Source organism: Taeniopygia guttata, chromosome 1A, assembly GCF_048771995.1.
Source record: "Taeniopygia guttata chromosome 1A, bTaeGut7.mat, whole genome shotgun sequence".
Lineage (NCBI taxonomy): Eukaryota > Metazoa > Chordata > Aves > Passeriformes > Estrildidae > Taeniopygia > Taeniopygia guttata.
In genome coordinates this window covers 34,959,733-34,981,108 of record NC_133025.1, presented here as the reverse complement: position 1 = coordinate 34,981,108, position 21,376 = coordinate 34,959,733, and the positions used below count along the sequence as shown (strand labels likewise).

General features: G+C 38.9%; 1 protein-coding gene across 4 annotated transcripts in view; it reads right to left on the bottom strand.

Annotated features, from left to right (window-relative positions):
* The window catches only part of LGR5 (leucine rich repeat containing G protein-coupled receptor 5), a 90,700-nt gene extending 82,691 nt beyond the window's left edge, over positions 1-8,009 (bottom strand). For 3 of the 4 annotated variants that reach the window (XM_072923079.1, XM_072923074.1, XM_072923081.1), the window contains exon 1: positions 7,552-8,009. In XM_072923079.1, coding sequence (XP_072779180.1) covers positions 7,552-7,769 — 218 coding nt within the window. In that variant the 5' untranslated portion in view covers positions 7,770-8,009. The remainder of the gene's footprint in view (positions 1-7,551) is intronic. The other variant, XM_030259800.4, reaches the window with a different exon arrangement.
* Positions 8,010-21,376: the final 13,367 nt, after the last annotated feature.

Genomic DNA, 21,376 nt, shown 5'->3' with positions numbered 1-21,376 from the left:
AATGACAATCTCTGTGAATTAGGGTGCTTAAGAAACTTTGGTTTCTATGCCTTCATAAGGATAAATCTTACTTCTGAACTCTGGACAACTTGGTCTCACCCTCCACTACAAGCATAAATGCAGCCTCATCATTTGCAAGACCAACAAGAGAAATATTTAATTTCTGAGGCAGCCTCCACACCAAGCTGATTAAGGATCAAGCTCAAAGGCAAGTTACTCATCAAGGTGGTTCAGAACATATAACTTTCAATTGTGGATAAGAGAGAACTTTGTCTTATCTTACTTGCTTCCTTTGCCAGCTGTGACCTTCTCCCCTCAGGGTACACAGAGACTCATTTACAAACTCACTGAATGCCAAATCAGTGCAGCTACACTTCCCTTGATGCTGACATCATCTCACATCTGTTCTTTCATTCACTTACAATAGCATTTTTATTATCACAGGATCCAGAAGGCATGGTACAACTGGCATCGTAAGATGCCTACTGCTGCAGAAAGGAGGGTCAGGGAAGTCCTATTTCTGTGTAATATCAGTGCTTTAACTGTTCTATCCTCAAACAAAGCAGGCTGAAGTGTTAGGTGAAGAAACGAACAGAATAAAAAAAAGGGACAAGTAATAGTACCAAGCACCAGCTTTACTTTTCTAGTTCCTACCTCACCTTCATAAATAACAGCATCAAATTATTTTAAACTTTTAATGGGAAAATCTGTATGACACAAGCAAAAAAAAAAAAAAAGGGCTAAATTTATTCACAATCATTAAGTACTTCCGCATTACTCAAGTAATTAATGCTTAAGTTTAGTAATTTCACTAAGCATGGTTACTCTCAACAAAATAGAAAAAATTTAATTAAGTGTCATCAAAAGTGGGGAGAGATTTTGTATGGTGGGAATTCTAGTTGTCTGTGCTGCTTTGGACTGATAGATACTTTTAAAAATTTGTCTGACATCTGTCTATGCACAGACATCTCCCTGCACACAATATTATATCACCTGCACAAAGCCAGCTATACTTCTGAAGTATAATGCAAAAAAGTTTTAGCAATTTTTAATCAAAATATGTCCTCAAAATTATTTCACTGTAACTACATAATTTAATACTGTTGGAAGATGGAGTATTCCAGATAAAACTAAATATTCAAATCAGTCCAAGATTTCGAAAATTTTTGAAAAATAATGGTACTAAATGATTTATGATATACATAATGCTTTAGGCTGTGCAATGAGACAGAGGTGGTAATGAAACTATTCCCCACAAATGAGCTGATACCTGGGAAAGGGATGATTGTTTTGGAATTATTAAAGGCCTTGATCAAAAAACATTTGCACATGTGATTTCAGTGGAACTATTCATGACACTAAAGTATCTGGATAAGTATTTGCAGGACTGAAGCCAAATTATACAATTGGACCCAAACTAAGAGCCCATTTGTTGCGAATAAAATCCCAATTTGGGAGTGGCTGATTATTATAATTATCATTGTTAGGTAACACTACATTTCAGATTAATTATTTTTTGCAGCAGAGACCAGGCATGAAAATATAACTTGTCCTTTCAGGGAAAGACCTTAGTGCTGTGGCCACAGCCCTTAAAACCCAAAGTTCATAGCTAAAAGTTAGTAAAACACAGCAAAATAATAAAACTGGAAGGTGATGCAGAATGTACTGTCTGAGCAAAGCTGGATAAAACTGCACCAGTTCCTGGGAATTTGCATTGCAATCCCATTTCATTACTGCTTAGAGATCCAGGGATTGCTGGTGCTTAGTATAATACGAGCTCGCTAGAGGTCTTTTTCATCGAAATGGTAAAGACATTCCTGGACAGTACTTTTACTTGGGTGCTGCAGCTTCTTTAATACTGATTCAGAGGTCTCTAATCCAAAAATAACCAGGTATTGCCTGTAGACTTTCAGGAAAAAAAAAGCACTAGGACTAAGTCAGTTGCCACCCTATACAGTTGAAACAGTTCACTATCTTTGTACATTTTTTATTTTAACCTCTATTCCGAGAGATAGAAGGTAGCAGTCCTTCAACAAGTGTCAGCAACATCATTTCAGGCCCTGCCCCTCCCCAGCCACATTTATTTCTTTTATGGTTCTCCGGGCAATAAATTTCTCACATCTGATCAGTAAAATTGTACAGGAGAGTCTCAGATTTTCTCAGCAAACAGTACAGAGCATAAAGCATATGGATTTGCCACATGAATTGCTAAATCTCTGAGGAGTAAGCATGCTTTGATCACATCTTATTTTTTTTAAAGATGTTAGGGTATTTTCTTCCAACTGAAGTCTAAAACTGTTCTGGTATGTCAAAAACATCACATCATATTCTGCCTTCAATCAGTTTACTTGGAGCCAAAGGAACCACACCTTATTTACCATGATTTTTACTGGGAAAAGAATCAGATCTGCTGGACAGTTCAAGTACGGAAATAAGGGAAAACACCATAAATTGTATTAATCAAGACCATTTAAATAGCCAACAGAGAATTAAGAAAGCAGTACATGCAGATGAAATATTATTTTGGCCAACACACAGAATAAAAGAAAGTGATCTGGACTACTGAAAGATTGGTAGCAATTTTAAGCATTTGAAAGACAAATGACATTGCAGAAAAGGCTGGGTTAACAAGGGAGCACTTGAGGGAAGTCTAATCTCTGCTGGCATGCTGACTGGGAAGGTCAGCCCAGTGCACGCGTTCTCAGCTGGAGTCAGGCTCCCTCTGCCCAGCCAATTGTCCGATGTGCTTCAGATACCAACCAAAGTGAAGGTGCCTTCACTCTGTCAGTGCCTTCTGTTCTCCCAGTTTAAAGACAGCTTCCTTTTCCCTGTCAATTCCACAGAGCAAATGCTAAAGGAGAGAGCTAATGTGTGAGAGCCTTTTTTTCTTTCAGAACAGCAAAGGCTCTTTAAGAAGCAGTGTAAAGAGTTATTTTTAACACTGTGAGAAGAATGATATTTCAAAATACATTTTCAATCCAAATTTTTCTCAAAGAAACTGACTTTGACTTGGCACACTATGTTTTAAAATTTAAAGCAAATCTCTTGAAAACTGGAAAACATGATACTTTACATAGTTTGTTACTTCTTCAGTTTTTGTTTACCTCTAATTCATTGACAGGTATATTTCATCTTTGCTTATGTGCTATTACCACAAGTAGAGCGGGAATGTTATGTTTCCTTTTCAAAAGAGAGATTTAGCATTAAATTCTAAATCCAGAACCTGGATTCACCTTCATCCTCAATCAGGACAAAATTCAGATTACTAACTACAACCACATGACAATTAATTAATTTGAAGTCTATAAAGTTCTTAGCTATGTAAAGAAATATCTCCTAGAAAAGCCAGACATTTTATGAAATACCTAACTCTGAAATCTTGTCAAGGGATCTGGAAGGTGTGAGAGACTTTATAACTCACTTCTTCATAAGAAGACATGCTGCTGTTTGATATCTTTGAAAAACTTTGGTCATTCCCAAAATAACTCTGATGAAGACACAGACAAGACCTGAATTTGCACTGTGAGATCAGAATGACTAAAAGGATGCAAATTTACCCCAAAAGATTGTTCTTAATGATTTTGGGTATTCCTGACACAGAAATAACCGTATTTTTTATTTCAGAAGCATTGTTAATTTTTGGGAAGATACTTCTTTACCTTCAAACTAGCAAATAATCTTTTCATTCAAGTTCATTGCATTTTCTTTTTTCATTTTTTATGCTTAGTAGTCTTAAATTTTCAGAGTATTTTTTGACTGTGCTCTGCAGGAATAGTTATCATCAAATACAATAGTATAGCAATGAATAAAGTGGAAGGACAAAATTTACTTGAAGATTTGAAACCTTATAATATGCACTGATTTCTTCTTCATAGGTTCTACTGTAATAATATCAATGTTATCAAAATTTTGAGAAAGAATTTTTCTTAATAAATTATTTATATGAAAAATTAAAAATTATATGAATAATAACTCACCAAGTATTAGCACACATATTTGCAATGTACCTAAATTTAAACTTTTAAAGTAAATTATAATGTAAAAGGCAACATGCTGCAATATTTATATTTTTATTCATTTATGTCTCTGTCAATCTATGATGTTAACATGTTGCAACATTTGTTAACATTCTGCTTATCACTTACAGGTTTTTATCACAGTATATAATACAGTATATAAATTGTTAGACAGCCCTGATAGTTATAAGAAATTTACTTTTTTGTATTGTCCAGGCCCAAAACAAAGAACTTAAAAATCTGTAATTGCTGTCTTCTATATTGTCATCACATGAAATTGAAAAGAAAATCTGTTTTCATTACTTGTCATACTAAATATTCTTGAACAGGAATTTCCAGATTTCACGCAATTTTTAAGGACTAATTATTTAAGTAAAGTAGGACAAGTGGTTAAACAATGGAGTTAGGATTATTTAATGCTGGCTTTGTCATAAACTTTGCCTCTAACTTTAAGCAAGCCCTTCTCCACTTCAATTTTCCACATCACAGCAAATGGTAACAATATTTCACTAACTCAATGGTTTAGTTTGAGAATTAATGAGGGTCCCATGTGCAATAGACCTGTAGATTCTGTCTTCTTCTTTCCACTGTGAACTGATAGGAAAGTGACCTGTTCTTAATTTGAAACAGAGACTCAGTCCTGCCCTTCATCAGCACATGGAATTCTCATTCACGTCAACAGGAGTTGCATTGAATACACCAAATACATTATTTAGCCTAAAAGTAAATGAAGAAAAAGGAATGGAAAGAATCTCATGGATTCTCCTTGCCTGCTCTTAAAAAGTCTAACAGCTCATGGCAGCAGACACATGATCATAAATAACAATATTTTTGATGGGAGGAAAGAATTGCTGCCTGGGATTATAAATGAGAACGGAGAAAATTGTAGCAGGTCCATCTGTAGAGTACATTTAGCTCTGCTGCAAGAGCCCCATCATAAAAAAATGATGGAACATGCAAAATTCAGTCACCATAATATATCATGCTCTATAGACATTTTCCTCAAAATAAAACAAACCTTTAACAGCCTCAGCATTTCAGCTTTCCCCACCATCTACAGTGCACACCGAGAAAACAGTTACCTTTTTCTCCTATGTGAGTGTTAAAGTAAGATATAAAGTTCAGAAATTAAAAAAAAAACCAACAAACAAAACCCCAAAGCTTTAAAAGCTCAAACTTAATCCAAGGTAGTACTAAACACTGGTTTTGGTCGGATGTATCTATGGTGCAAGAACAGAATTGACTGAAGATTATTTTTTTCTTGAAAGAGATTAACTGTGAGTATGCAATTTTAATCTCTTGCTTTGATCTGAGGTACAAATTCAGGAGAAAAAAAAATTTTGGGGCTTTTTGGGGAAAAAAAAACAAACAAGAAAGGAGAATAATCAAGAAGCAGCTGATTGGCCATTACCAAGGGAGGCAAACATGCCTATAACAAGCAGGCATGTTTTAAAATTTGCCATTGCTTAGCCATCTACAGACAATGAGACTTGACAGTTCTTTACAGAAGGCAGGCAGGAGCTACAATTCTGCATAATTAGGCAATAATTAATCAATCCAAGGATAGCAGCCTTGTAAATTTGGAAAACGGTAAGTGTAGCTGCCTATGTGTATGAACTAATCTTTTACACTTTATACTGTCCACATGCAGTCCTGGTCATTTAAAAGTCTGCCTGTCCAAATAACATTTTTTCACTTCAGGGTGTATGTTATTGAACAACAGAGGATTTTTGACTGGAGAAAGACATTCCTTCTGAGGGACAGAAGGATTTAAAAACAAAAGGGCAGACTAGATCACCATCCTCCCACAAAGCAGGTTATCAGAGGCAGAAGAACCCGAGCAATGGTGTTTTGACATCACCATGCATATGCTCTCCTTTTCTTCATAAAACAGTCAAACATATATTCGCTCATCTTTTTTCTGGTTTTAGCATTCCTCCAAGCAGTGAGGAATTTAGGATGTTTACTTCTTAACACAGGATATGTTAAGAATGTACAGTTTAAGTATGCCTTTATTACATCACTGTCTATCTTTTTGCTTATGGCTTTCTAAGGCACCAGAAAACATTGTATCTTATGTACCCAAAATCCTGACCTGCTACTTTTGGAACTAGCTGCAGACCTTGTATGTGTCTTAAGGACTGTATCTTTATCACACATAGCCAAAGTTTTACCCTACTGTAAGTGGTCGTTCAGTAATGCTGACTGCTGCCTCCTGCCTCTTAACATTATCAATAACTTTGATTTTGAAATTTTTCTGATAAAATAAGCTAAAACTGATCTTAAGAAAAATTTCAGAATAGTATTTACATGCATAACATATAAAAAAAGGTCTTTCAGATGCTCACCCTCTTTATAAATGTATGTTATTTTCTTTAAATTAGGCTTTTCCCTAATATGTACTTAGATTTGGTTGGTTGCACTTAATTTCCACCTTGTCTATTTTGTCATGTTTATATTTCTTATAGAAATCAATTTCTAACTTACTTTGTTCTATTTTTCAGATGTAATATATGTTTTATGTCCTTTGAAGCATGGTATTTACAGAGAAGTGCGCTCAGAATGATTAGTTTAGTACCTCAGACAGATAACGCTGTGAAAGCATCTTCACAGTAACTATAGTAGCAAGCACGTTAACAGCATGTCAGAATACGGAGACTGGACAGACACGTTCAAAACCAGACACACTTTATGCAGGGTACGAAGAATAAGCTGTAAATTAACAACCTACTGGTCATGCAACCACAAAAAACTACGGAATCGGTAAGGAGAACACCAAAGGAACAAGTAGAGCGCCAGTACTTTCAATACATTATCATGTGGCCACAAGAGGCTAACCGACGAACATTGAGCCAAAAAATAAGGAAACAAAGAAAGCTTCACCACAGTTTTGGGTGGCTTTTTTGCTAACACCAAGTTTCCCCGCTGTCGCTGGCTCTGTCCCCGCACGCTGTAACGCAGAGCGCCCGGGACGCAGCGCAGCCCGCGAGCAGCGCAGCCCGTGCCGGGGGGATGCTCTGCAGGCGGGCACGGCGAGGCCCGGGCAGCCTCCGGGGCCGGGGTGCGCGGCCGCAGCCCGGGTCCGGGCACCGGCACCTGTGACCGGACCAGGCACTCCGGTCCCCGAGCGCTGCCCGCCTCCCGGGAGCGCGCTCTGTTCACTGCCTTTGCTCTACCCGAGGGGAGATCTGTTAACGATTAAATCGGCAGCGGCCGCAGTTCAAAGCCCTGTCCCGGGAAGCAAAGGTGAAGATAACGTCCCGGAGGATCGCATCGAGTTTCTGCTGCTGCAATCGCTTTTAATTACCCTCCAAACGGCACATCACACAGCGATCCTCCGGGCGCCGGACGGGGCACCGCGATAGCCAGACAACTATAAACGCTTTACAAGGCGCCCGCTGATTAAAAAGCGATTAGAAACTTATTTGAAGTCGGGCGTTCTCTCCGGGCACGGAGCGCCTCCTGTCAGCGCCGGAGGCCGGCCCGAGCCCTCCCGCCGCCGCCGGCGCGCCCTGGCCGGCCCGCCCGCACTTACAGGTAGGAGGTGAAGACGCTGAGGTTGGCGGGCACGGCGGTGAGGCCGCGGTCGGAGCAGTCGGCGCGGAGCAGCACTCCGTCCAGCTCGCAGCGGCACGGCGCGGGACAGCCCCGCGGCCGCTGCCCGCCGCCCCGCGCCCCGCGCCGCAGCCCCGGCGGGCACAGCAGCAGCAGCAGCAGCAGCAGGAGGGCGCGGGCAGCGCGGGTCGTCGCCATGGGGCCCGGGGGGTACCTAGAGCCGCGGGGCGGCCGCTCTCATGCCCCGGGGCGCGGCGGGGGCGAAAGGCGGGCGCCCGTCTGGGCTCGAGGAGCTCCTGCGGCCGCCGCCGCCGCGCCGCTGTCTGTGGTAGCATCTCAGCTTACACGCTGCTTTAAAGCCCTGGAGCCGGCACCGCGCGCCCGCTGACGCCGCCCCAGCCTTGCCCGCCGTAGCGCAGCGGGCCCTGCCCGCGCCGCCGTGCGAGCGGGCGGGCGGGCGGGGGCGGCCGCGGGCCCGGCGGGCGGGCGGGCGGGAGGAGGGAGCGGGAACGCCGCCCTGCGCCTGCCCTCCGTGCGGGCCGCGCCTCGGCACTCGCCTCGGGCCCTCAGCGCACATTCGCAGAGCGGGCCGGGCTGCAGGATAGCGCAGTGGGTCACCCTGCCCAAGCAGTCATCCCAGAACACACGGCACAGGATTGCATCCGGGCAGTTCCTGAGTACCTCCAGTGAGGGAGACTGCACAACCTGTTCCAGTGAGCGATCTCTTGCTCAGTAAAGAAGTTCTTCCTCATAATCAGGTGGAACTTCCTGTGCATCATGCAATCATTGAACCATAGAATAACTGAGTTGGAAGGGACCCACCGGCATCATCGAGACTAAATTCTGCCCTTGCACAAGACACCGCAATAATCACACATTGTCCAACTTCTGCCCATCGCCTTGTGTCCTAGTGATTGGCACCAGGTAGAAAAGCCTGCCTTCACTTTCTTGGCACTCCCTCCTGCCCATGGGGTATTTGTACACATTTATGAGATGCCCTCTCAGTCCTTTCTCCTTGAGGGGAAATCCTCCCTCAGGGTAGGGATGCAAGTGGTGGGCATTTCTAGAAGGTGGGCGAACATAACAGGCAGTTGTGGAAGTGGGGGTATGGTCCTGAGGCCATGGGATGGGGGGTGGGTCTCTGGGATGATGGGACAAAGGATTGGGTGCTCTAGTGGGCTAGATCTAGTAGGGAGAGCTAACCTTTAAGACCTTGTTTAGTTAGTTGGCTGTCCCAGCTGCAGACCATAGTCCTGGTCAATGATGGGGATCCACTCTCTTCCCTCACTACATGGTTAAATCACAGGCTTGCCAACAGGCAACAATTTTCTAAAGGAGACTGGCTGCTGAGGGAAACGGAGTTCACAGTGAAGCTGCCATTGAAAGCTCTTGAGAAGTCCCTCACCCAGCTTCTTGCCAGAGGTTCTCCTCAGGTAGTGCACAAACTTGCCTTTGTGCTATGTGTCTGTGTGAAGAAAAGGTGAGGATAGCAAGGTTTTTAAAACCTTTTTCCTCCAAATCACTTTTCCGTGTGAACAAAGCTGGCCATCAACTCTAGATTTGAGACTAGCTGCGAGTGCTAGAGCCCAGTCCCAGCCCAATTCCTGTTTAGACTGGTAACAAAATTGTTGGTCAGGCTACTCAGTATGCTTTGGAGACCATTAGTTAAAGGTTTTCTGCAACACTCTTTTGGAATCTACAATTAAGTCTGCAATGAGAGCCTAATGAAAAGGCCAGCAAAATACATGCTTTTATATTTTACCTAGTTATAACACTTGTTTTCACCTCTGGACCATAATCTGGTGTAATCAGAGTGAAGAGTGACTTTGCACTGGGATTCAAGTGTTTTAATTGAAATAATAAAAAAGGAATCTGCTCTCTGGCTAGTTAGACCAGAATATTTTGGCCTATGGGGCTGCTGTGAAACTTTTCCCCAAGAATCACTTTGTCCTAAGATTGTAAAAACAGTGGCTGAAAGCATAAAGTGCCTGTGAGAAGTGCCCAAAGAGAAAAATTCTGCAGGAAGAGGATTTTTCATTCTGTGTTATGATATGTGTCCAGGAGACCTCTTTCCCCAAAAGTTTGGCTGTCTTTTGCCCACATCTATAAGCTTATATTTTTCATAAGTGTAGTTCATTTATGTAACTTGAGGCTTTTATACTTTTTTTTTTTTTTTGGTTCTATAAAGCCAAGTGTATATTGTTTCTTCATTTTCTGTTTTGGATTTATCAGCTTGCACAAGATACCTGAATTTAGACAGACATACATTAATTAGTAGTGAGGGTTCAACTGCAAAAGTCTTCCTCTGTATGTTATTTTGCATAACTACATTTGCTGAGCTCGTAGCGTTCTTTAAAATACCTAATGTACTTCTATACAGTTTTACTTACAGATTTTTTGAAAGTAAAGTAGCTTGAAGATTAAAAGAAGGATTTTTTAGGAATGGATGTGGATAATTCCTGCCTTTGTACATATAAACTAGGCTATATAGTTTTTTTCTTTTCATGTTTCTCACAGATCTCTGGTTCTCCATGAAGGGAAAAACAAAAACAAGGGTCTGTATGGTGACATCTCTGGGAGATGCTGTTACTGTTCCAAAAGGCCATCAGGACTGTAAGGTTTCCTGCAGGTTGTAACATCTCACCATAATGTCCTGGTCGCTTAAAGTGACATCCGTGGTACAGCCATCAATCAGCATTCATCAAGGCAATAAACAAAATCCTCAGGGATTTCAGCAGAATGTTCTCTTGAACCTGTCTTCCTGATACTCAGGCAAAACCTCTGATCTTTTTAATATGATATAAGATGTGATGATGCTCTACCCTAAAATTTACCAGTATAAAAGGTATCTTTATGAAATATTACCTACAAGTAAACAAAATTATATGTTGTGTTATATGTTCTTAGCACACAAAAAGTATAACAATTCATATGCTAAGAATGCACAGCAGGTATATATTTTTATATTTTTATTTGAATATATTTATATTTAACATCATTACTTACCGCAGGACAGATTTTAGACTTTATGTGAAATTTGGGTTTAAAATATTGGACTTTCTTTTCCCAAAATAAAACTGTCCGTCTAAACTACTCCCTGCTACTTCCATATTGTAAAATTAATAAAATTATTAAAAGAAAGTGACTAAAATATTTGACAGTGGAAAATTATACTTAATCCTGAAATGATCAGCTGTCCCAGCCAAAATGGAATTTAAATCAGAAGTGTTAACAGATCTTGCATTAGCAAAGGTAGCAGCTAGTTTAATTATTAAAGCAAGTCCAATACAGAGCCAAAGTAAAAAGCACAGCAGCAGAGAAAACAATAGTTTACATCTGATTGTAGCATGTTTTTCCTTTCCTGCCTATGGATGAAGGGTAGGTTCCTAGAAGGCAGTAAGTACAACTGTGTGTTTAGACTGTGGAGAAAGCAAAGACCCTGTGCAGGCTGGGAATTCTTTTTCTGCCTATTGGGATAAGAAATTCTTCATTGAATGTATTGAGATCCTTACATTAAAAGGGTTCAGTGGGCAAGTGTGCAACTCCACAGCCCTGAGGCTGTTCTGCTGGAGAACAGTACAGCAACTGCCCAGTGATCTGAGCAGAAGGATCCTCTCCTCCTTGAAGAACACCTCCTTTGTCCTTGTTTATCCCAGCTAGCCTTGGAGAATGGTGCATGCCTTAAGTTTTATTGCTATAGAGGCTTTTTATACATACAGCAGAAGGCTTTTTTATGTGCTCTGTCACACATAAAACATATTTACCTATTGCTGTATGTTCCTGTTCATTTGCATCACATTATCTGTCCTGTTTTGTGAAGGACCTTGAACTAACACAGTATTTACATCCCTTTATTAAGCCATACAATGCTCTTCAAACCAAGGCAGATGGCACTGTTTCTGTTTTACATAGTGATAAGAGCTGGTACCTGAAATGTAGGGTGGTTAGGGTAGAGTCACTCTTTGAACCAGAATGAAATACAGGAATTTTAATTGCCCTGGCTCGATATACCACCTGGCTACAGTTTTTCAGCCACAATAATGTTATGGACAGTTTTATTTTATCATTATGGATTTGATTTTTTAGGTTTTCATGCTATTTAATTCATGCTATGTCACGCCTTATTAGAAAATCAGTCATATTGATTCTTTAATTTGGCACACTGCCATCTAGCTGCACACTTCCCTCAGAAGCACTGTATTAGTGTGGTGGAAGAACTGAGGTGAAACATCTGACAGCAAAGATTTACTTGGATTCATCTGAAATGCGCTTCAATAGTCAAGTATCTAATGGGAAGAAGGGACAAAACTACAAAAAAGGGTTTTTTTACTGTTACAGATCATATGGTGACAGCTGTCTTACATGTATAATTTTGAAGCAAATGCTGGCAGGAACATTATTTTTAGTCTGAAAATATCTGATAGTAAATTTGGCAATGTTAGTGCAAAAGTCAGCTTCACCCAGGTACATTTTAATAGAAATATGGGAAAGGCACAAGGGGAAAATATAAATATGAAGGCTGCAGATTTACTGAATGTTTTTTGGAGGAATTGGAAGCTGATTGTTAGAGCAATTCTCTGTTTAGCAAATAAAATCTGTGTGTTAAGATGAAAATATGAAAATAAGATATATGAAAAGAACCTCCTATTATTTTGAGTTGGGTGGATGCGACATAATTCAGAGAATCACAGACAGCCAGGCTGCAAAAGTATTAAGTGAGTATTTCACAAACACAGAAACTATGTGCTTTAAACTTTACTTTAAATGAAGCTTTTACACTCTAGCACTTACTGGTCTGTTACCTTATCCTTGTATGCCTCAGGCAAAGCCAGAAGAAGAAGGAGGACAACATGTAAGTTGTGTCTAAAAAAGCATGAAGAACGGTAGGCATTAAGTAAGATTTTTACCAGAACAACTAATATTTGAAAATAAACAAGAGCTCCCCTTTTGGCTCACTAAATCTTATTTTCTCAAAATATATCTAACTGTCCATTCAAAGTTTGTCTCCCTTGTAGCCCCAGACAATCACTGTTTCCTGAATTGCATAGTCTTGGGTCTCTGCTTTCTCACCCCACAAAAGTAATCAGCTACTACGTGTTCCTTATAATAGCAGGTGTCAGAACCAAAGATTTTGAAATGCATTACTGTGCATTTTAGCACTGTAGTTAAGTTCAGAGAGCTCTGTATTCAAGGCTTTTAGTCAGTGGGACTTTGAGGGAGGTCTTCGAAGTATTGCTTACTTAATGTAGCAAAAGTTCATCACTCCCATGGAAAGTCAATACCTTCACTTCTGGGAGGAAGCTAACTCCAGGTCAGAGGGGATTGCAGGATTGTTTTTGTTTTCCTTAAATGCTTGTAAAATGTCAAACCTTTTAATATGTATGCATGTGGAGAGGCATGATGCATTTCTCTGTCCTGTATGTGCTTTGTTAATCTGCACTCTGCTCTGGGTAAAAGACAAGAGTACATGTGCGTGAATAGAGTAATTTTTTAATTTAACAGCACCTATAGAAATTCTGTCCAGTTCTTTCCTCCTTCTCCCGCTGTGTCTGTGTGGCAAACACCCTGGGGTTCCTGCGGTTTTGAAGTATATTTGCATGATACTATATAATGAGTGATTACATTGTTTTGTAGTTGTTTGAAGAAGGTCACAATAATATTTTTTGTACTTGTTTTTCTTTTTTTGTGGTGGTTGTAATAGTCATTCTGGGATCAGGTGCCATGCAAAAGGAAGAAATGTATATAGGAAAAAATCACCTAATTGTGACAAATTGTCAGAAGGCTTTAGATGTGGTGTAATAACTGTGTTTTCCTGTAAATTCCCCTCCAGAAGGAGGGAGAGGCCTGTATTTTTACTTCTTTCTCTGTGTGTTTGTCATCTGAAGTGCAAGCACAGAAAAGGCAAATTTCTTTGCAGAGGGGGAAATCAAGATTTTTTTTTTATGAGTAAGACCAAAAAATTTCAAACATATTTGTCCTCTTGACAGCAGAGCTTTTTCTATCATGGACTGGAATAAATCAGATGGGAAATGTCTTATGGGACTAATTTTTCAAGGAGTTTTTGAAAGCTATTTGCATACTGCCCAGTGCAAAATTAATTCCCAAAGCTTTATAGTTAATCAGAACATTTGTTGAAGTGTCCTTGTTTCTTGTGACTCGTGCTTCATCCACACTTTGTACCATGGTGATGAACTGACAGGATACCTTATCCACCTCTTGAGTCTCTGAAGTTGGTCCAGTCCCATCTGCAATCATGAAAAATGACACAAAGAGAGGGAAGGAGCAAAATACAGATCTGTGAACTTCAACATATCCACAAAGCCTCCACCAGTACCTGCCAGAGTTACATGGGTGTACAAAAAATGCTATTTCTTTTGCATGGCTGGCAATCATGCAAAATACGCCTTTACTGTAGGTATATGAATGGAATTGGTCAAGAATCTGAATAGACCAACCATCAGAAAGGAAAAGTGGGATTTATACAGCTGCCAAGGAGCTGAAGAAAGAAAGAGCCCTATGAAGGGGGACGTGAAGCAAAGGGAGGAAGAATGATTGCAGCACAAATGTTTATAGGAAGATAAGTGTGAGTTGGATGAACACTTGTATTTGGAAAAAAGAGAATATGGACACTCAGAGCAAACAGGAGTTTTAGAGCAGGGGAATGACAGGGAGGTCTGTACAGAGAAGAGGAGGGAAGGTGGCCCACCTTGAAAAAGCTTTGAAGAGGCAAGAGGCTTTGTTATTTGCAATAAATTCAGTCGGCTGAAATATATAGGTCTCAAGTTTCTATGCTCTTTCTTCTACAAACACTACCCCAATAGTGTTACTACTCTGTGAATTGCTATGTATTTGGGCTAAACTTTTTTGAAAGATATAGAGATATATTTCTGGACAGAATGTCAGAATCAGGGCCTTACATAACATGAACATGTTTATAACATGCTTTGCATTGCATTGCTCTTCTGTTCCTTGGCAAGGTTGGTTATCTGACTTCAGGGCAGGCACATTTGTTTTGGGATGTGTTTGTCTTTGAAGTAAGCTACTTAATTGAGGGAGTTTTATATTTATAAATCCCATCTCAACAGAGAGCCAGCCCAGGCCTATGACAGTAACATCTCCACAAAAAAGAGAGCAGAATGTGGCTTCATTTATCTTCATCTGTCATCATTGAAGACAAAGAGGTACCTGCTTAAGGCAGTTTCTGGCTTCTGGCTTCAAGCTGGGAGAACCCTTTTCTCTGTCCATTGAGATCTCCCAGGGAATCTTAGAGCCTCTTCAAGGCTACTACAGTGTCCCATGCTGGATGGTTCAGATATCCCTCCAATTGCTGTCATGAGAACTGAAATTTCCTAATGCCTAGTTGCTGCAGGAGTTTTGTCTTAAAAGACTGCCTGTAAGAAATCCAAATTTATATGGACCTGGACCACAGAAGCCAGTGTATTTATTTCTGTTAACAACTTGGGTCTCTGAGGGTTTGGCTACATTTCTTTAGCAATTAATGGAGACAGTAGGATATGAGGAGAAAATGTCTGTACCACCCAAGTTTAATCTCCCAGGCATCTTTCTGAAGCTGATTAAGGCAATAGACTCCTCCAGAAAGTGGTTCAAAGCACCTACATTAATGATTTAATGTATTTGTGGATAGTTAAATCACCATGCAATGGTATCATGGCATTGATTACAATTAGTCTTACTGCTGCAATAGATCAGAACCCTGAGAAGCTACATACAGGAAACACTGACAAACAAGGACTAATACGAAAAGTTTAGGTTTAGTATGTTCTGTTTATGCATATTTTTTGATCTACATTTGGCTCAATATATGAGCCCCTGAGACTAGTGGAACAGAAGATTGAAAGTAAATCAGTACTTATCATTTTGGTCTAATGCCACTTGGAATCTGTCAGGAGCAGCAGTGGTATAGAAAGGAGCAGTTGGCCAAGTTTAATTTTTCTCTGAAATATTTCTTTGAACTATGGTGAAAACAGATGGAATTGAAAATTGAAAAAGAGAAAGAAAATGACAAAAGAACAGAGCAATGCATGGTATTGAAAAATAATTACTTTGGCCCTTTGGAATGGATTTTGAATGCAACAAGTCAAAAGCAATGTATTTGTATGTTTTCACTTTCATTTCCATTCTAAGTTTTCCTTTTCAGGAAACACATCTTTATACACACACTTAATGCACTTAAATTATAATGATAACAACAACAACAGCAGCAACAACAACTACCACTACTACTACTAGTACTCCTCATCCAGAATGTTAGTAAATCTTATTACAGAAAAAGTAAGAAATGTCAGGTCTGTTGGCTAATGATCTTCAAGATTATTTCTTTAGACATGGGCATTTATTACATTTGAAATTATTTGAAAGGAGAGGAAGACTGCAGAAGAGATTTTGTTTTGCTTGCAGCCATGCAAAAGAATTAAATTGTCCTATTATTTTGCTTCAGGCTTCTATTCCCTCAACAGCTTACAGCTTGACCTATTTGTAATATTCTCTAAATATTGTAGAGAAAAAATTTCCCCTTCTATATAGTGTCAGAAGTCAAGAATAAATTGTCTGATTATGCATTACAATATGTATATATATTAACATTGCATTAAACTTTATTTAGGGCTGAAGAATATTATTTACAAGTGAATTAACAGGTGAATACAGGTGTCAAATCAGACACCACTCTTTAGTAATGCTCATTTTTGCTTAGAAATCTTCCGAGTGTGGTAATTATATTTATTTGCAGTTTTAAAATCTGACTGCTAATTTTGATACAAGCAGTTTTTGCATTCTAACTCTGAACAACTTAAATATTGAGAAAAACTTAAAAAGATTTTCAAAAGTTAGACTAAATAAAAGTATTTTTAAATCCTAAATTCAGATTTACTGCACTGATCGAATTAGATTATTTAAGATACATTTTATTTCGGAGTGCTAATATTTAGAATTTCCTCCTGTTTTACAGCTGTCCAGCTGTATATCAGCAAAGTTTTTCCAACAGCATTTTTAAAGAGAAGCATCTTCTATGCAGTAAGAACTCTTAATTTATATTTTTTGAGAATATGTATCTAAGGGACTGCATTAAATTTAATACTAAGTTAATTTTATCATCAAATTATTTTGATGTGTAGGAGTTTGGAGTAATGTGAGTTACAATGAAAATGTTATAACAGGCACATAGATGTTTCTCAAATCCAACTTACTAATTACTGAAGTCTGTCTAAATTAAAGAGGTTTCTTTGTGTAGTGCCATAACATTTGGTATACAAAACTATTCTTTCTATCTCAGTACCTTGCCAGAGTAAAATCTAGCACATTTAGAAATGTGTTTAAGTGAATTGAAACTGTTCAGAGAAACCTCTGTAAAAGCATACCCATAATACATGAGAAGTATGTTTATTGTTGCTTTCACACAAAGATTATGTTGCAAAAGGAGTAATTGGAAAAAAAAAAAAAAAACAAACCCAAAAAACTTAAAACCAAACAGCAATAAGCAATTAGATTTCAGTAACACATTAAAAGGATGAACTCGTTTTTGGGGAAGTCACAGGCATATATTATAAATCTGCTTCTTGTACATTGTATGACTTCTTTGGGAATCCTCATATAGACAAAATAAGTGCACAGATTTGCTTGCAGCACTGGAGTCTAAAGCTGTGGTTGAACTCAGGAAGATGCAATAGATGAAGTCATTAATTTGACTTTTGAAAAAGAAGTGACAGATGAAAAGGCATATGAGGCCAAGAGCTAATTAATAGATTCCAGCCATATCCCCAAGCTTATCCATGAAGTTGAATTGTTTCCCATATGCTTGTGTATTCATACCAATTAATTTTTTAACTGCTTATTACTGGAAGCTGTGGATTTTATTTATTGTTTTGCCAAAGGCACACACCCCCAAGAGATAGGTACTTCTGCTGGAATTAAAAAGTAATTTGGTTACCATCTCTTATCAAAACTTGAGTTTATCTGTACAGAATCTGTACGCTTGATGTTGCCTTTTCACGCTGCTCCCGCCGTCAGTGAGACAAGACCAAGCCAAAAGCATGAGCTCCCTCTCCTGGTTGCTGCTGGAGCTCTGAGCCCCTTGCCTCCAGGCGTTCCGGGCAGTAGAATTGAGAAGACGCGAGTTGAAGCTTATTTCAACCAATTACACTTTGAGGCAAAAATATAATCAAGTATCTATTAAAATAGATTAGATATAATCTTCAAAATGCATCAGAAGTATAAAAATTTCATTTGAAAGGCTCAGGCACTCTGAAGTAACAGTAGTTTTATGGTGAAAGAGCATCAGATAGACCAGAAAAGAAAATACTAGACAGAAACAAGTTTTTACTTTCTGTGATTGCAGGTAGTGAAAGAAAGGAGCAAGAAATGGAGAAGTGAGGATGCAGATTAACTAATCCTAGTTCTTTTGTAAAACTCAGCATCTCTCACTACTTTTTAGCCACCCCCAAACCGTGGATTTATCTCAAGATTCATTGGTTTGTTTTAGATCTCAACAGAATAAGCCATGAGACACCTAATCTAAATTTGGTCCTTGAGCTGGAGATTAAGTAAGGTAAAATCTTTATATATACATATATATATAAGCAGTATATACTGCTCTGTGTTTCTGTTCTGTATGTGAGAGAAAGATTAAACTTTTGAAAAAGAGTTTGTATAACATAGCCTTTAACCCCATGTTCATCTTGAAAGGCCTTTCAGATTCCAAGGTAGAAAATGGTATCCTGCTTGTGTAAAGGGAGAATCTTGGGTCCCCTTCCTGCCCTTTGACCCTTTACATACCAGCAGGCCTTTACAAGAGGAGAGGTGTGATAGAGGTGCAGAGGACCAGGCTGCAAATTGGGCACCTCCCTGGGCATTAAGGAAAATGGCTGCATGTCCCCTGTACTAACTACCATCTATTAATAAAGCTGTGGAAAATCACATACAGCTCATTTCAAAAGCAATCTTGCACATCATCTCTTAGAGTGGTAGTGGTCTCTGATATGCTTCTAAACTGAGCAAAGGCATTACAGTCTAGATGACAGGGAATGGTTTTAACCCCCTTCATTGTGACCAAAAGTTATCACAGATCTGCTTGACACAACTGTTCACTGCATTGGAAGAGAGCAGATGAATGTGAACTCTCCTTACTCCCCCAAAACAGTGAACAAAAGTACATAATTTGTTTGAAAGAGAAGTTTTCAGTGTCAGAGGAAAGCAGGGCAATGTAGAATACACCAAGTGAGAAGATGATACAGAGTAGAAGCTGTTATCTAGGTATTCTTGGTATTTCGTCTAGTACAGCTCACCTCCTTCTGTTAACAATGGAATTAGTTTGAAAGTCTGGTCTTTGAAGGCTAAACTTAACCTTTGTTTCCTTCCCTTCTCTCACTCCAGTGTCCAGCATGATTTTCTCATTTCTTTATGCCATGGGTGGAGATGTAGTTTGTTTTTCACCTGATGAGTTTGAATTATATGTAAAAAAGCAGTGAGATCATCTTGACACAACAGATTCCCATCATTCTGCCATGGACATGTTGGGTTACAGGTGTGTTTGGGCCTGTGCTGTGATTTCCATTAAGGATAACTGTCAAATAAAGGACATGCTTTTTAAACGAATCTTCTGGAAAACTTCCTTTACATACATGATGCCAGAGTTATTATGAGATATATTTCAAGATGGGTTTTTTTGGGAGTTACTAAAGCCCAGCCTAAATGGGCAATTCTGAAGGAACCCTCTGAGCTTTTTAAGAAATTGGGTAACTAAATCTAAGTGACTAAGTCACATATTAGCAGTGATGAGCCCAGTTACAAGGTAAGCACATAGGTTAGAAAAGGAAGGTTAGAAAACACCCTGATAGTTCTGTGATGATAGTCCTGATGAGAGCACTGTATCCTCAGATAGCCTGGTCACTATTCCTTTGATTTATTAGACGGTTTTTCAGAAAATAGAAAAAAAATCATAATCAGAAGTTACAGAGGTAACTTGGGAAAACCTCATGAAATTATTTCTGCAAGTTACCCCTCAATTTACCTGGAGGAGCTAGCATTGCAGATGTCATTTATAAAACTGACTTTGAAGTAAGTGTATGTTTTACAGGTTGCTTTGTTCAGGGATACTTGCTGAAAATGATGAACCTACAATGTAGTCCAAGGGATTTATGGTAGTTCTGGCCCCAGGCAGAGCCTATCAGAGGAGTAGAGAAAGGTGTGCAGCTGATATTACTATTTCCAGATGCTATTGTACACCTGCCATAACAGTTCTTAGATTGACTTTGTAGTACAATGTAAATGCACTAAAAATCATTTTAGTTATAATAGCACATCTGTAAATTTTTTATCCTTTTGATACTTAAATAGGTATGATAGCAGTTGATAGTACACAGAAACCAGAGAATGAATACTCCTTCAGGTTTACAAACCACCTGCATCATCAGTATCTCAGCAGGCACCCAGATGTTGCCAGGACAACAGAATATACATATAGTTAGTCTGCATATTTCTTATTTGTGTATATGGATTTAATAAACTGGAGATTTTTAGAACTCACTGCTGTTATGTGATTACCTTAGAAGCTTCCCAAGAATTTATTAGATAGCTCTGCATGATTCACTTACATTCAAACCCTTAAGGCACCATTTACCAGTCTAAGCTCTATGCAGGCAATGAATGGGGAAAAAAAACTGCTTTGAAAGCACCCTCACCCTAGGTACTTCTTTGCCACTATACCTGGCTTTGAAACACACGATGGAAAATACTGGAATTTGAAGGGTGAGGTTTCAAGGTTTTGTTTTTCTGTCACTGAAGAAAAAAATCTAATAACTGAGGTGGAATATATTTATGAATGGTAGAGCTCACATTGAGAAAATTATAAGTTCAGGGAATAATTTCCTTCAATAGTTTTCTTAACTCTATAACTGTAAGCGTCAATCTTTCAGGCCATACTCTATTATGCTAATTTTAATTTATATCTGTGGAAATTTTAACTCACAAGGACTGTATTATGACACAGAATAAGGGTGTTTACACGCCTCTATATTTCTATATTGAAATACCTGTGCTGGCTTTGAGCAGATAAATCTTTCAGGACAAATGCAAAACTGAGCTAGCTCATGCCATAGAATTGTAGAATCATTTAGCTTTCAAAACACTCTTAAAGTCATTGAGTCTAACCATTAACCTAACACTGCCAAGTCCCACTAAACGGTGCCCCTAAGCACCACATCCACAAGTTGCAAGTTGCCAAGTGGCTGCATCAAATAGTTCTGCAGAGTAGAGATGCACTTGAAGAATCAAAGACATTGCTTTCTGAAAAAAGAAAAGGAGCACAGCTTTAGCCAGTAGATTTATTTGGCTTTTTATTTTCTGGCACGTTTTGGAAAACACCATACTCTGTTGACATGCACCCTGGGTTTTCAAGATGTGTTGTAAAAATATGAATATGATTACCCTACTTTCAGTTCTATCTGTGTTTTAGTGTATTTGATCCTATCATGAAATGCAAAAGAAAAAAGTATTCCATATGCTGCCTGAATAAAAATCCTGTGAGAAGCATGTTCATTAAAATACAGTATACATTCTATGAAATCTAGGTTTTTTCCTAGCTTCATTTTATATTAGGTGTATCTGCTTTGCAATTGTAAATTCTTTTGAAATAATTTATTTTGCACATTATGTTTGTCGGCTGTAATAATAACATGGGATAATGTTTGCTGAAATGTACTGAATCCCAGCCAGTAGCTTGTGCCTTTACAGTCATCAAGTAGGTGTTCCAAATTATGAATAATAGGTTGCAGGGAAGAAGGCAGGTGAAC